The sequence below is a fragment of the Zingiber officinale genome, chromosome 11A (genome assembly GCF_018446385.1).
Source record: "Zingiber officinale cultivar Zhangliang chromosome 11A, Zo_v1.1, whole genome shotgun sequence".
In the NCBI taxonomy this organism is placed as follows: domain Eukaryota; kingdom Viridiplantae; phylum Streptophyta; class Magnoliopsida; order Zingiberales; family Zingiberaceae; genus Zingiber; species Zingiber officinale.
The window spans coordinates 75,089,084-75,103,841 of record NC_056006.1 but is presented as its reverse complement, the minus strand read 5'-3'; the positions used below and the strand labels follow the sequence as shown (position 1 = coordinate 75,103,841).

The following is a 14,758-nucleotide window of genomic DNA, read 5'->3' as shown; positions in this document are numbered from 1 at the left end:
CACTCCTCTCCTTTTACCCCGACGATCTGTCAGGTTGCGGTCACCTAGTGTAATCCTGATGGAGCGCCGGAGCTGTGCACATCTACTGATTGTTCGGCCACCGATCAGCCTGTTCGGATTCATAGTCAACATCCGGGATGTCGACCGATCCGAGCTTGCGAGGCGTTTAGCGAGGCAGATGCACCTGTCACCGTTGATCCGCTTCTCCGCACAACAGATTCTTAGATTAACAACTAAAACTAACTTAACCTATTTTGTCATTCATCAAATCTTGATTAGACCGTTTCTCTCCCTTTTTGATGGAATGACAACTTGGTTAAGTTAGTGTACAAATGCAAGTTAAAACAAGCATTAACAGGTTTTTAAGTTAGTTTTTATTATCATTTTTGTTTTAGCTAACTTAACTACCTAACCCTCCCCCTTTGGCATTCACCAAAAATAAACATGGAAAAAATACAAAATCATTGCAAAAAGAATGTAAATACAAATCAAATCGACTCAGGTGAGTTAAGTAATTAGAAATTTTGTTTTAAAAAACATCTCTTATCCTTTTCAAAATGGCTAAATTATAGAAAAGATAACTTAGAAAGAGTAATTTTTTAATAACTGTTCAAAATAGCTAAGTTTCAAAAAATGACTAAGATAACTTAGAAAAGTTTTGCAATATTAACCTAATTTTTAAAAAATAAGTCTTCATGTTGAAAACACTTCGAAAAAAAATTCAACTTTCAAAATTAAGGAAAATGATTTTGAGAAACTTAGTTTGTAAACTTAAACTTAAGTTTTGAAAAATTTAAGTTCCACAAATTTCAATAATAAAGTAATTTTTAAAACTAATTTTTGTAAAATTTAACTTTCAAATCAAATTGTCAAAATTAAGTAAACTCTATTTTCAATTCCAATTTTCAAACACTAAGTTAAAAGTAATCTTTAAATTTTAATTTCCAAAAACTTAGTTCGTAAAATTTAATTTTCAACACAAAATTTAACTAAGGTAGATTCAATTTTCAAGGTCAATTTTTAAAACCAAAGAAACTTTTAAAATAAAAAATGGGCTAAGTTTTGTAATTTTTTTTAATTTTAATGTTAATTTCTCCCCCTGAACCTGATATACAAAATCTGTCTAACTAGTTAGTTACTTACTGACTATTCAATGGATAGCAGCTTTCACCTAGTTAGTCAAGTTAAGTCTAGGTATCAGTTAGTGTTTGACTGCACTGAATGACTTAATTTGATTAATATCTGTTTGGTATTTAACGCCCAGATTTATGTCGATGCACTGAAATAAGTATCTTAAGTCCAGACAATTGGCTTATGCATCTCACCCCTTTCTATGTTTGTCAAACACAAGCAAGGTAGACCTAGGGTGTTGGTGAGATGCTCAAATACTAGCCCTAGGGGAACATGATTTCTAGGAAAATTTTCTAGTCTAAGGCTAAAACTATTTTTGAAATTCTAAAAATAGGAAATTTTTAAAGCATACAAGTATTTTATATTAGAATTTGAAAGTAAACCTTTTTGAAAACAGTTTTAAAATTCCTAATCTATTAGGCACATTCCTAGTTTTCAAAGTTATTGTATACTTAAGTGGATGTAGTTCAGAATGTCATAACTCAATATGAAAGTCAAGGTACAATAGTCATGATAACATGTACATAGTGGTAGGGATGTCTGTCAGGATGAGGAGGAGGGGTGTGATCCGGGTAGTCTGGCTCCGAGGGAACGGAACATCTCGATTAACTCAGCGTGACGTGTTCGAGCATCCTCTCGGGAGCTGGATACGTCTCGTCTCAGGTCCGAAACCTCCTACTGAAGACTCGTCATGGATAGCTTGAGTCCAGTAACTTGATCGCCTAGGGTGCGATGTGCAGGACGGGGTGCTCGGTCTAGAGGTGGGGCTGGTGCCGGAGCTGGAATGTCGTCGCTGAATAGCGCAACCATAAACTCATCATGCTCTACTGCCTCCTGGGCATCTGGGTATGGCGGGTGTTGTGGCCCCCTCTGCCAAGACATGACATCATCATCCTCATCTACGTGGGCACCCGTTAATGAGAAACTCCTAGATCCTATGACGTCGAACTCAGTCATGGCCCGAACATTTCATCGGGTGACGTTAATATGGCGGTTAGCAAAATATGTCGTCAAAATATGACAATATAGCATATGAACTTGAGCACTGGTGACATATCCAGCTGCGTAGACAATGGTCTGAAATATATGTAGACTAATATCTATATCTAATCTATGAGAAAGTGCATACAAAAGAAAGGAGTGGAATGGGCGCATCACCGCTATGTCCCAAGTGGATAGCAGTAAAATGCAGTAAACTAAGACCCTATAGAGTGCATAATCATGAACTCGAAGGCCAACTGACCTAAACATAGTGACGGAGGGTACACGCTCTCCTTCGAAAAAATACGAATAAATCGTATCCAGCGTGATGTGTGAGTAGGGATCACCAAATGGTAGATCCCTAGGGGGTAACACTGAAAACGACATGTAGATGGTCGTAGTCCTAAAAAGTCCTGGATCATGGTAGGGGATAGTGTAATATCCGTACCAGCTACCCTAGTAACATAAGTTAGATCATCTACCCTAACTAAGTTATTATAGAATTCAGCACATAAATCTATGTTTATTGAATTGGTACAGTAAACAAGGTTCCGTAAGTTATAGTGGCTAATAACCTCTATAACTGGAACACAAGAACGTAAGAAGAACGCTCTATCTAGACACTTAGTCCTAATAGCTACATAAATGGTTGACTCAAACTTAACCCTAAGTTCATCAGTGGGGAGCCTAGGGTCTATACTGGCAGTCGAGGGCCCAGCACCAGATCTAGAACGTTTTCTATCATAATAATTAAGAGGAAAATATCATAAGCATAACTAAACGAAATATTTAAAAGCTTAGGAGGAAAGGTTTTACCGAGGCATCGTGACAAGAATTTTTAGAGATGACGACCCTGGTTGATTCGCAACAACGAAATAACCGTAGAATAAAATTTTAAATTTGATCACTCTCGCCGTAAAGCTCAAAACGAGCCTTAACAACAGTGAAGAGAAGTGGTGCAAAGGCTGAGGGTGCCCCCCCCCCCCCCTCTATTTATAGGGGGCTCCGGGTGCTCGGACTGTTCCGGGACGCCCAGGGTTGGCTGGGGCAGGGCGCCTGGAGTCCCTTCCGGGCACCTCAGAAGGGAATACCAGGGGTGCCCGCCCCTGGTTTTTTACTTTGATTTTTTTTTTAAAGTTTAGTTTTGAAATAAATTTTTAAGTAAACGGAATTTAAGTTTAAGTTAAAAAATGTAAGTTTTAACTTTTAAAATATATTTTTTTTTAAGTTTAATTTTTAAAAAATATTTTTAAAATTTAATTTTTAAAATAAATTTTTGATTTTAATTTTTAAAATAATTTTTTAATTTTAATTTTTAAAATAAATTCTTAAGTTTTAATTTTTAAAATAAATTTTTAAGTTTAATTTTTAAAATAAATTTTTAAGTTTAATTTTTAAAATATATTTTTTAAGTTTAAAATACATTTTTAAGTTTAATTTTTAAAATAAATTTTTAAGTTTAAGTTTAAGTCACCGGTGAACTGTCTTTTATATTGTCGGAATCGTCGAGTCTTCAAGGAAAAAAAAAAAAGAGGAGAGAATTAGATCACCAAGCACCCCCTACTATGCCTGAGAGAGAAAGAGAGAGATTCAAAATTGAGGATTAAGAGTGTCATTTCGATGCTTAAGTTACTCTCCAATAAGGGAGTGGAGATGATGAATAGTTAAAAAATATCTGAATTTGTAAGTCTGTATAAGAAAATAAATTAGAACCCAAATCAGATAAATGATGGTGAAATGTCACGTTTGAACCTTTCTTGCGATCGAGGAGCCTTAGGTTGATCGGAGGATACCACGCCTGGTGTCAACAATAAAATAAGACTATGTAAAAGGCCTCGAGGCAGAGTTTGAAATTCACCAATTCAGTCATCGCACTCATTTGTTTCATTCTCGTGCTCTAGTGCTCCTGTGCTCTCTGTGTTGTGATATCGACACGATGCAACTAGCACTTTATTTCCAATCAGCAACACCTAACGTAATCTTTCATTTTATCTATGTTACATGTTATATTTGTGCTTAATTTTTAAATTTTTTTCTGCAAAGTTTTCCACATTTCCTAAGGCTTTCTGAAAAGAAAAAAAAAAGAAATATGAATCACTTTATTTAACTACGTGTGACTTGATTATATTTTTATTGTTATCATTTACTTCAGTTTTCTGTAAAATTTTCCACATTTCCTAAGGTTTTCTGTAAAGGGAAAATTAAGAAATAAGAACCATTGTTTAACTGCCTTATGTGTTGATTTATTCTTGATAAACTGCTAAACCATTCTTTCATGTTTATATTTTTCCTATCTTACTTGATCAAATCTGTAATAATTAAATTATTTCTGCTGTGCTACTGTATTTTTGGTTATTTTCAAGTTATTTCAGCTCATAAAACTCGTAACGCTATTTACCTCCTGTTAGCATCGAATTTGATCTTATAATTTAGTATCAAAGCAGGTTGAGATGATAGTAACTAAGAAAGTTTAGTTATATGCATGTTTAGGTTGGGTAAGGAGTATCCTAGATGGCGCATCTAGTCAAATGAAACTAGCATAAGTTAACTCACATCACTCTAAACCAATTAGACCAAGTCATTGTATTGAAGTTGATTTAGCGCTAGATTCTTTAGTTAGCTTTGTCTTAAGAAGTTGTCATTGTTATTGGTGCATGGAGCACCATATAATTGAACCTGTGTTTTGATGATTGAAAAAGATTCAAAGTTAAGATTATTTATGATCTAACAAGATTAATGAAGTGTGTAGGTGGCTTAACTTGTGAAGTCCTAGTAGGCCAAGTTGGCTATATACTAGGGAAGGGAAAGTCCTAGTAGGTCAGCTAGATCGGATATTAGACAAAAGTCTGAGCAAATCAAGGACACCAAATGGAAAGTCTAGACAAATCAATGGACCAGATGTCTAGCAGGAAAAGCTTGATGGGTCAGGGAGGATCAGAGATCAAGTTAGGAAGTCCTGGGGGTCTGATAATTGAATGTTAAGTAAAGAAAGCCCAAACAGGTTTAGAAGACTCAGGCTTGCCCAACGATAAGTTGAGTTAAGATCTTGGAGCAGAGTGGTTCTTTCGAAAGGAAAAAAGGATAACGAGAAGTCACTGTTAAGGGGACATCCTTAGGCATCGATCCAACTAGGAGATTCACTAGAATTCCAAAGTCAAGATCAGACAAGTAGGCGACTATCAAGACTTAAAATTCAATATTACTGTCTTTTTATGCTAATCCTTGTTTTACAGGATCAATATACTAATAGGCTAGATCAATAGACTGAATAGGATTGGTAGATCAATCAATGGGATATGTAGACTGAACTCCCTTGTGTCAATCAAGTTCTTTAGTGTGCTGACATGGCATCTAATGTGGATCAGTTGGGTCTCAGATTGCTAACGTGGCCCAAGATAAGGGCTAATTAGCTGACATGGCGAAGAGATAAGAGTTGCCCTATTGACATGACAAAGGGACCGGTCAAGAATAAGGACAAAGTTGTTGATGTGGGAGAAGACTCTCATCCTCTAGATGATATGGCAGAATAGCATTGGCCAAAGCTGGATCGATAGACCCATCTCGAGGATTGGTAGACCAATCCTAAGAGACCGATTCAATCCTATAAAAGAAGGTCTCGAACAAGACTTAGAAAAGGTATGCTCAGAAGTGTTCTGGAAAAGGTATGCTCTATATAAAAGTTAATGTCTCTATTAACTCTACTTCTATGGTATTGGATATTGGTTGTGGTTCTCATCTTTGCAATGATTTACAGATGATAACAAGAAGTAAAAGACTCAGAGAGGGTGAGACCTTCTTGAGACTTGGGAACGGCGCAAGAGTTGCTGCGAAAGTTATAGGAGACATTACTTTGATCTTGAGTAATGATTTTAAGTTGTATTTAAGAGATGTTTTATTTTGTTCCAAACTTAGTTAAAAACATTGTTTCTATTTCTATGCTTGATAGATGTGGTTATTCTTATCTATTTGCAAAAGGTGTTCGCAATATTTACAATGATGAATGCTTGATTGGGACTAGTGAATTAGAAAATAACCTCTATAACTTAAAATTGAAAGACATTCTAGTAAATAATATACAAGCACAATCAACAACAAAGAAAAGAAAAGAAGATAGTACAAATCAAGCACACATATGACACGCTAGACTAGGTCATATTTCTCAAAGAAGGATGACTAAGTTAGTAAGTGAAGGATTGTTTGATTCGTCAGACATAAATTCCCTACCAACTTGTGAATACTGTCTGAAAGGAAAATTGAATAAGACACTTTTTAAAGGTCAAGTGGAACGTGCACATGATATGTTGGATTTGATCCATACTTATGTGTGTGGTCCATTGACTATTCACGGTATGGATATATATATTTGATAAAATATAAGTCTGAATCTTTTGAAAAATTCAACGAGTTCAGAAATGAAGTAGAAAAATAACTGAGAAAAAGTATTAAGAAGTTTCGATCATATCGAGGTGAAGAATACTTGAGTACAGAGTTTAAGGACTATCTAAAAGAGAATGAGATTCTCTCGTAGTGGACTCCTCCTGCAACACCACAGCTTAATGGTGTAGCAGAACGTCATAATCGAACGCTAATGAACATGGTTTGATCTATGATGGGATTCACTAATTTACCGCCATCGTTTTGGGGCTATGCACTCGAAACTGCGACAATGTTGTTGAATAAAGTTCATACAAAAGAAGTAGACAGACACCATATGAAATATGGATGGGAAAACGGTGGGAGACAAACTGGATAGTAGATCCACTTTGTATTATTTTGTGGGATATTCAAAGAACTCTGTTGGATATTATTTCTATAATCCCAAGAAAATAGAAGCATTTGTTTCAAGAAATGCCACCTTCTTAGAGAAGGAGTTTCTATTAGATAGAAAAGGTGGGATGATAGAACTCGAAGAGGTTCGAGACAATTCCACAAATAAAATAACAGAGCCCACACCCCAACAGCCAGTAGAATAAGTACACACTTTAAGGAGATCGAATAGGGTCTCAAGACTACCTATGAGGTATGGTCTACTCCTTGAAGGAAATAAGGATGATCTTAATTATGGATGTGATCCAAGATCCTTTAAGGAAGTGATATTTGATATCGACACGATGCAATGGTTAGAAGCCATGAAATCTGAAATGGATTCCATGTACTCAAACCAAGTTTGGTCAATAGTGGATCCACCTAAAGGAATCGTTTCCATAGGATGGAAATGAATTTACAAGAGGAAACTTGGAGTTGATGGAAAGGTATTAACCTTCAACGCTAGATTGGTGGCAAAATGATATAATCAAAGACAAGGAATTGACTATGATGAAACTTTTTCACCAGTCGCAAAGCTTATGCCCATTCGAATATTGCTTGTCATAGCTGCATGGTATGACTATGAGATATGACAAATGGATGTGAAGATGACATTTCTTAATGGTGATATTAAGAAAGAGATTTACATGTCTTAGCCTGAAGACTTCACATTTGTGGGAAGTGAGCATAAAGTATGCAAACTTGAGAGATCAATTTATGGTCTAAAACAAGCGTCGATAAGTTGAAACCTCAGATTTGATGATACAATTAGACAATTTAATTTTATTAAAAATCCTGAGAACCCATGTGTGTACAAGAAGGTTAGTGGGAGTGTAGTGACATTCCTAATACTGTATGTTGATGACATTCTACTAATTGGGAATGATGTAGGAATGCTTGAGTCAACAAAAGTATAGTTAGCCAGTAGATTCTCCATGAAGGATTTGGGTGAAGCATCTTATGTATTAGGAATACATATCTGTAGAGATAGATCAAAGAGGATGCTCGGGCTAACCCAATCCACATATATAGATACCCTACTCAGAAGATTCTCAATAGAAGAATCTAAGAGAGGATACTTACCAATGTGTCATGGTATAATTTTATCCAAGTCTTTGCGCCCTAAGACAGAAGAAGAGATAGAGATGAAGACCTGATATAGCATACACTCTAAGTGTCACGAGCTGATATCAGTCAACCCCCGGTCCATTGTACTAGAAAACTGTGAAAGATATTCTTAAGTACTTACGAAGAACTAAGAATTTGTTCATGATATATGAAGTTGGAGAATTAAAATTGGAAGATCACACTGACTCTTGCTTCCAATCAGATGTGGATGATTCGAAATCAATCTCGGGATATGTATTCACATTGAATGGTGGTGCGGTCTCTTGGAAGAGTTCCAAACAAGACACAATTACGGATTCCACCACAGAGGCAGAATACATTGCAGCTTCAGAAGCAGCAAAGGAGGCAATTTGGATTAGAAATTTCATCCAAGAGCTTGGTGTTATTCCAAATGGAGTTAATCCAGTACCGATTCACTATGACAACACTGGTGTTATTGCACAAGCAAATGAACCAAGATCTCATCATCGGTCCAAACATATACTGAGAAAGTTCCACATCATCCGAGAGATTATGGGAAGAGGTGACATTACAGTTGAGAAAGTTCCCTTTGCAGATAATATTGTTGATCCACTTACAAATCCCTTGCCAGGACCATCATTTCAAAAACATCGTGAACTAATTGGTTTAAAACTAGTGAGTAGTTGGCATTAGGGCAAGTGGGAGTTTGTTAGAGTAGGTGCCCTGCAAAGCCAACTGTTGGCTAGGGTTTTATTGACTATTGTAAATAAACAACTTTTATTTTAATATAATTCAATTCAGTTTGACATTACTTTATCTTTATACCCATGCTATATGCATAAATAAAGTCCTTGAATATACTATAGTGAGATGTGGTGGTACATAGATGGTCAATATGGAATACATCAATATTCACTGTATATTCTAAATTTGTTCTTAGTCAATTGGGTCGCTTAATAAACAAGGATAAAAGGTTGTTTGAGCTAGAGACTAGCATCTGTGATGTAGTGTACCATGTTTCATTGGTAAGGTAGCATATTCAAACATATAGATTGGTGATCATATGGGTTCATATGAACATTCATGTACTTTCCAAGTGGTTTTTTACAAGTGGATAAGTCTTTGGTTTTCCTAGTAGTCACCCGGACAACACCGAGACTCTATATCTTGGGGCTACACTTTGACTCATTTCTGACTCTATTAGGGTCATCGGTGGTGAGATTGGGTGTAGTAACGAAACATATAGAGTCAGTGTATTGTAGTTGGGGATTCACCGCACACCTACAGGTGTGGATATCCTATGTAATATATTGTTTTATAGTGAATGAAGTCTCCGATCGGAGTGTAAGATGTACTTTAGGAAAGAAGTTTCCTAATTACACATGCGATATCACTATAGTAGATTCGACCGGGATATATGAGATAAAGGGATCGGACTGTACGTTAACCATAATCGACTGGTTCTTGCAGACACTATTCAGTGATACCTAGGGAATCATGGGGCGGTGCTGCTAGACGCTCTTATCATGATTTGTTGGGTGTTAATCAGAATTAGTTCTGACGTCCTATAATTAAGGAGTTAATTATAGGATGGGGCTATTAAGGGTATGCCCGAATAAAGGACAAGTATAGTCCCGATTCACAAAAAAGTTGTGAATCCATGGCTAGTTGTATCCCTGAACCATTGAGAGTCACACAAGTATTGGTTTCCCTATTTCCCATTGAGAAAGTCAAATTCAAGTAGTTGAATTTGGCAAATAAAGTTTGATATGATCAAACAGTGTGTTGGCAAATAAAATTTGATATGATCAAATATTAGAGTGATTTCCAATCAATGGAACAAGGAGAGTGGAAGAGTTCCACACAAAGTATATAAATTTGATTTATATCATTGTAATAGCGAGCAAGTATGTTTGCCGCATCAACGATATTGGATCGCTGATATGATTACAATGAACTCAAATTATTAGGTTTTAGAAAAATCCAATAAATCAAGATGGAAGAGATATTGGGCTTTAAAAGTTTAAACCCAAGAAAGAAATGCAATTATAATTAAATTACATTATGAAAATAAAAATCTATATATATATATATATATAAAGAGGATGTTGGTTCTACGTGTAATGAAAAAGAAAAGGGGAAATTTATTTTGATTTTTCTTTTTCCTTCACCCATCCACGTTTTTCCTTTTCCCCCACTTTCCCACTCACCCATTACCTCCACTAATACACTCACTCCGCATTTTTTTGTTTGGCTTGCTATCTAAGAGCATTCACATCAGCTTCCCTATCCAAAATGTATAATTTAGGGTTAAAAAGTTATTTTATTAAATTTAGATATCCATTTTTCAATACATCATATATCAGCTTCCCTATTTCTTCTCTCTCCTCTATAATGTTTAGGGAATGGAATCCATTCCCTAAATTTAGAGAAGCACTATTCATAAATGCATAATTTAGGGAATGAATAGGGTAGCTGATGCAAAGATTTTTTAGCTACCTTATCTAAAATTTAAAATAAAATCTTTAAATAGGATATCTGGTGTAGATGCTCTAAGATATTAAGGAAAAGAGATTTTTTTTTTCTTCTTGCAGGATGGCAGCAACACACAAAAAATGCCATGAAGGTTAAATTTCAATTATGTGAACTAATGCATAGTGCATTAAGGGGTGTAAGATAAGGATGTAGATTGCATGTGTATATTTAATAACCCAGTTTATTAACATTAGTTACTTGTTAATGGATTATGGAATTTATGTGTATGGTCACTACCAGATTGACCTTGGTATAAAAGGAGGAAATCAACATTTGTTTAGGCATGTTTATGGACTTGTTGACTCTCCCTCTTCCTTTCTTAATTCTCTTCTCTTCTCTATAATTGAGACGAGAATCTGATTTTTTTTTCCCTGATCTATATATATATAGAAGATTCTTATGTTGTGATTGTAGGTATTTCTCTGACAAATAAGGGACAATAGCATTGACTTTTGACATAGGTCAGCCCTTCAGTTGTCATTGCACTCAATTTTAGTATCATAGCCGTATCGATGATGGTAACTAGATCCTCTACATGTTTTGTAAGGTTTTAATAGATATAATGCGGTTCAAATATATCATTATCGATGAAAAGAAATATTTAGCATTTATATTTTTCCACAAATAAAGCGAAATATTTTGAGGTCTTTGTATTCCAAGTCTTGATTACAATTTTTCAAAAACACTTAAAAATTAATAAGATCCTAACTAAAAGATCAATCATGCAGTGTGGAATGAATTTGAGTGTCGTTCAGAATTTGAACAGATTGTGATCCAGAACACACTAGGGGATGATTTAAGGCAAAGCAAAGCAAAACAACAAGATCATGATCCAAAGAATTAATATTGACAATTTGTTTGCTCAATATGATGCGAGAACATGTAATATGTACTACAATACAAAAAGATACGATGAAGCAATGGACAATTAATCTTGTGGACAAATTAAGCTGATTCTGAACCACTATCAAGTGTGATAAACCATGAACTCTAGACAGATCCATGAAAAACCTAAAATGTTTGTCCAAATAAGAGATGCAACAAAAAAAAGTAAATAAATAAAGACACCGCTCGATTACTATGCTATTGGAGTTCGAGGTCAAAGAGTGCTCCCATGTGTTCTGGACGATCGATGAGTTGTGGATTCACACGAGAAGCGATTTGGTAGAACACCTGCCATGTTAATAAGCTATCGGAGCCGGACTGATGTCGAGATCCCACTGCTCGCTCAACTTGGACTGTAGAGGCCACCCGCTCCAATCCTCCGTAAAGCCCAGGACAATGCTTGCTAAGGTGCTTCACATCGAACACCCTTTTGCCGAAAAAGAAGTGAACAAGGTGCAAGAACTCACGAACGGTCTTTGGTAATTCGCAGTCGCATGTCAGCATCTTCACTAGGAACGCGAAGTCATAGGCGCCTTGGAAGGTAACCCAGGAGACGGGAGAAAAGTGGCCAAAGGAAAGCAAGCCGGAGGTGGCCAAGTGCTGGGCGAATCTGCAAGAGTCGATGCCCCATATTTGATTCTTTTGGAAGTCGATGCCATTAGCCTTGAGCAGCTCGACGGAGGAAGGGGCGTAACGGTCGCGGCTGATGTCGAAGTCGCGGAAATTAAATTCCCACACGTAACGCACATAAGTGCCGTCACTGTAGAGGGCACATGGGAGGTTGCCGGCAGCGTCGGAGAGAGTGAGACCAACCTGGACGATGCGGAGGGCCTCGACGTTGGCCCGGATCAAGTCGTAGCGCTGGGGGAGGGTGAGGGTGCAGTAGGGACCTTTGGAAGTGACGACGACGCCAGGATACTCGGTGTCCAATGCTACGAAGGGGTGGAACGGGAGGGCGGAACGGATGAGGGAAAACTCCTCGTCGAGGTTATGAGCCCACACGGAGCGAACCTCGACTCTGCTGGTGCTGGCGGCGGAAGAGGAAATTAGCATATCGTTGTTGACAACTGCGACAGCCATGATGAGGAGTTTGATGATGTTAGAAATACGAAAGTGTAAGCTGGAGATCGAGGAGATGTTAGATTTCGAGTTGGAGTGGAAACTGAAGGGAAGGAGGAGTTTAAGTAGAGCAGGAAATGAGAGAAAATCGCCAGATAATAAACAGATTAAACAAAATTAGTTGCTGCGAAGCGAATTATTAGGAGATATATACATAAATAATATATATATATATATATATATATATATATATATATATATATATATATATATATATATATATATATATATATATATATATATATATATATATATTTGTAATCAGACTTTAAGTTAAGGATAAATCTGGCGCCAAATCCAGCTGCAATTAAGAGCTAAATTAGGGGTTTAGTAGTAATTAATTAATTAATTAATTAAAGTTGTTGCCATCGAATCATTCTTTTTTTTTCTTTAATTAAATTTCACGTGGAATTCGTCATTAATTTTCCTTTTTTTAAATTTTGACTCATTTGTTTTGATTTGAATTTTATTTTTTAAAAAATAATGTTTACCAACACCGCTCATTTCTAATAAATTAAAAGTGTACGCAAGAAAATAAACTAAAATCAAATCCGATAAGTGATTGTTAAATCCGTGGATTAATTGGATAAATCATATGCTAAACTCAAAGTTAATTTTTAAACTAATACCTATTTATTTTATTTCTATACTGCAATTGTAGCTATTCCGGTGGGCAGCTCGTCGGTAGATAAGCCACCGGTGAACTGTCTTCTATATTGTCGGAATCGTCGAGTCTTCAAGGAAAAAAAAAGAGGAGAGAATCAGATCACCAAGCACCCCCTACTATGTATGAGAGAGAAAGAGAGAGATTCAAAATTGAGGATTAAGATTGTCCTCACTTAGTCATTTCGATGCTCAAGTTACTCTCCAATAAGGGAGATGGAGAAGATGAATAGTTAAAAAATATCTGAATTTGTAAGTTTGTATAAGAAAATAAATTAGAAACCAAATCAAATAAATGATGGTGAAATGTCACGTTAGAACCTTTCTTGCTATTGAGGAGCCTTAGGTTGATCGGAGGATACCACGTCTAGTGTCAGCAATAAAATAAGACTATGTAAAAGGCCTCGAGGCAGAGTTTGAAATTCACCAATTCATTCATCACACTCATTTGTTTTGTTCTCGTGCTCTTGTACTCTCTGTGCTCTCTATTGATTATATGTTTATTGTTATATTTATTAAATTTTTTGTTCGGTAAGGTTTTCCACATTTCTTAAGGCTTTCTGAAAAGGAAAAATTAAGAAATAAGAATCACTGTTTAACTGTCTTATGTGTTGATTTATTCTTGATAAACTGCTAAACCATTCTTTCATGTTTATATTTTTCCTATCTTACTTCATCAAATCTGTAATAATTAAATTATTTATGCTGTGCTACTTTATTTTTGGTTATTTTCAAGTTACTTTAGCTCATAAAACTCTTAACGCTATTTACCTCCCTTTAGCATCGAATTTGATCCTATAATTTAGTATCAAAGTAGGTTGAGATGACAGTAACTAAGAAAGTTTAGTTATATGCATGTCTAGGTTGGGTAAGGAGTATCCTACATGGTGCATCTAGTCAAATGAAACTAGCATAAGTTAACTCACATCACTCTAAATCAATTAGACCAAGTCATTGTATTGAAGTTGATTTAGCGCTAGATTCTTAAGTTAGCTTTGTCTTAAGAAGTTGTCATTGTTATTGGTGCATGGAGCACCATATAATTGAACCTGTGTTTTGATGATTGAAAAAGATTCAAAGTTAAGATTATTTATTATCTAACAAGATTAATGAAGTGTGTAGGTGGCTTAACTTGTGAAGTCCTAGTAGGTCAAGTTAACTATATACTAGGGAAGGGAAAGTCCTAGTAGGTCAGCTAGATCGGATATTAGACAAAAGTCTGAGTAAATCAAGGACACCAAGTGGAAAGTCTAGACAAATCAATGGACCAGATGTCTAGCAGGAAAAACTTGACGGGTTAGGGAGGACCAGAGATCAAGTTAGGAAGTCCTGGGGGTCTGATAATCGAATGTTAAGTAAAGAAAGCCTAAACAAGTCTAGAAGACCCAGGTTTGCCCAACGATAAGTTGAGTTAAGATCTTGGAGTGAAGTGGTTCTTTCGAAAGGGAAAAAAGGATAACGACGAGTCATTGTTAAGGGGGCATCCTTAGGCATCGATCCAACTAGGGGATTCACTAGAATTCCAAAGTCAAGATCAGACAAGCAGGCG

The 14,758-nt window shown here is 36.0% G+C and overlaps 1 protein-coding gene across 1 annotated transcript; it reads right to left on the bottom strand.

Moving 5' to 3' along the window:
- Positions 1 to 11,625: 11,625 nt before the first annotated feature.
- LOC122031469 (probable CCR4-associated factor 1 homolog 11) lies at positions 11,626 to 12,507 on the bottom strand. The gene has a single exon (XM_042590583.1). It carries the CDS (start codon positions 12,505 to 12,507, stop codon positions 11,626 to 11,628), a length of 882 nt encoding a protein of 293 aa, XP_042446517.1.
- Positions 12,508 to 14,758: the final 2,251 nt, after the last annotated feature.

What these genes read in the sequence shown, in the direction of transcription:
- LOC122031469 (XM_042590583.1), bottom strand. Translation starts at nt 12,507, where the DNA reads ATGGCTGTCGCAGTTGTCAACAACGATATGCTAATTTCCTCTTCCGCC.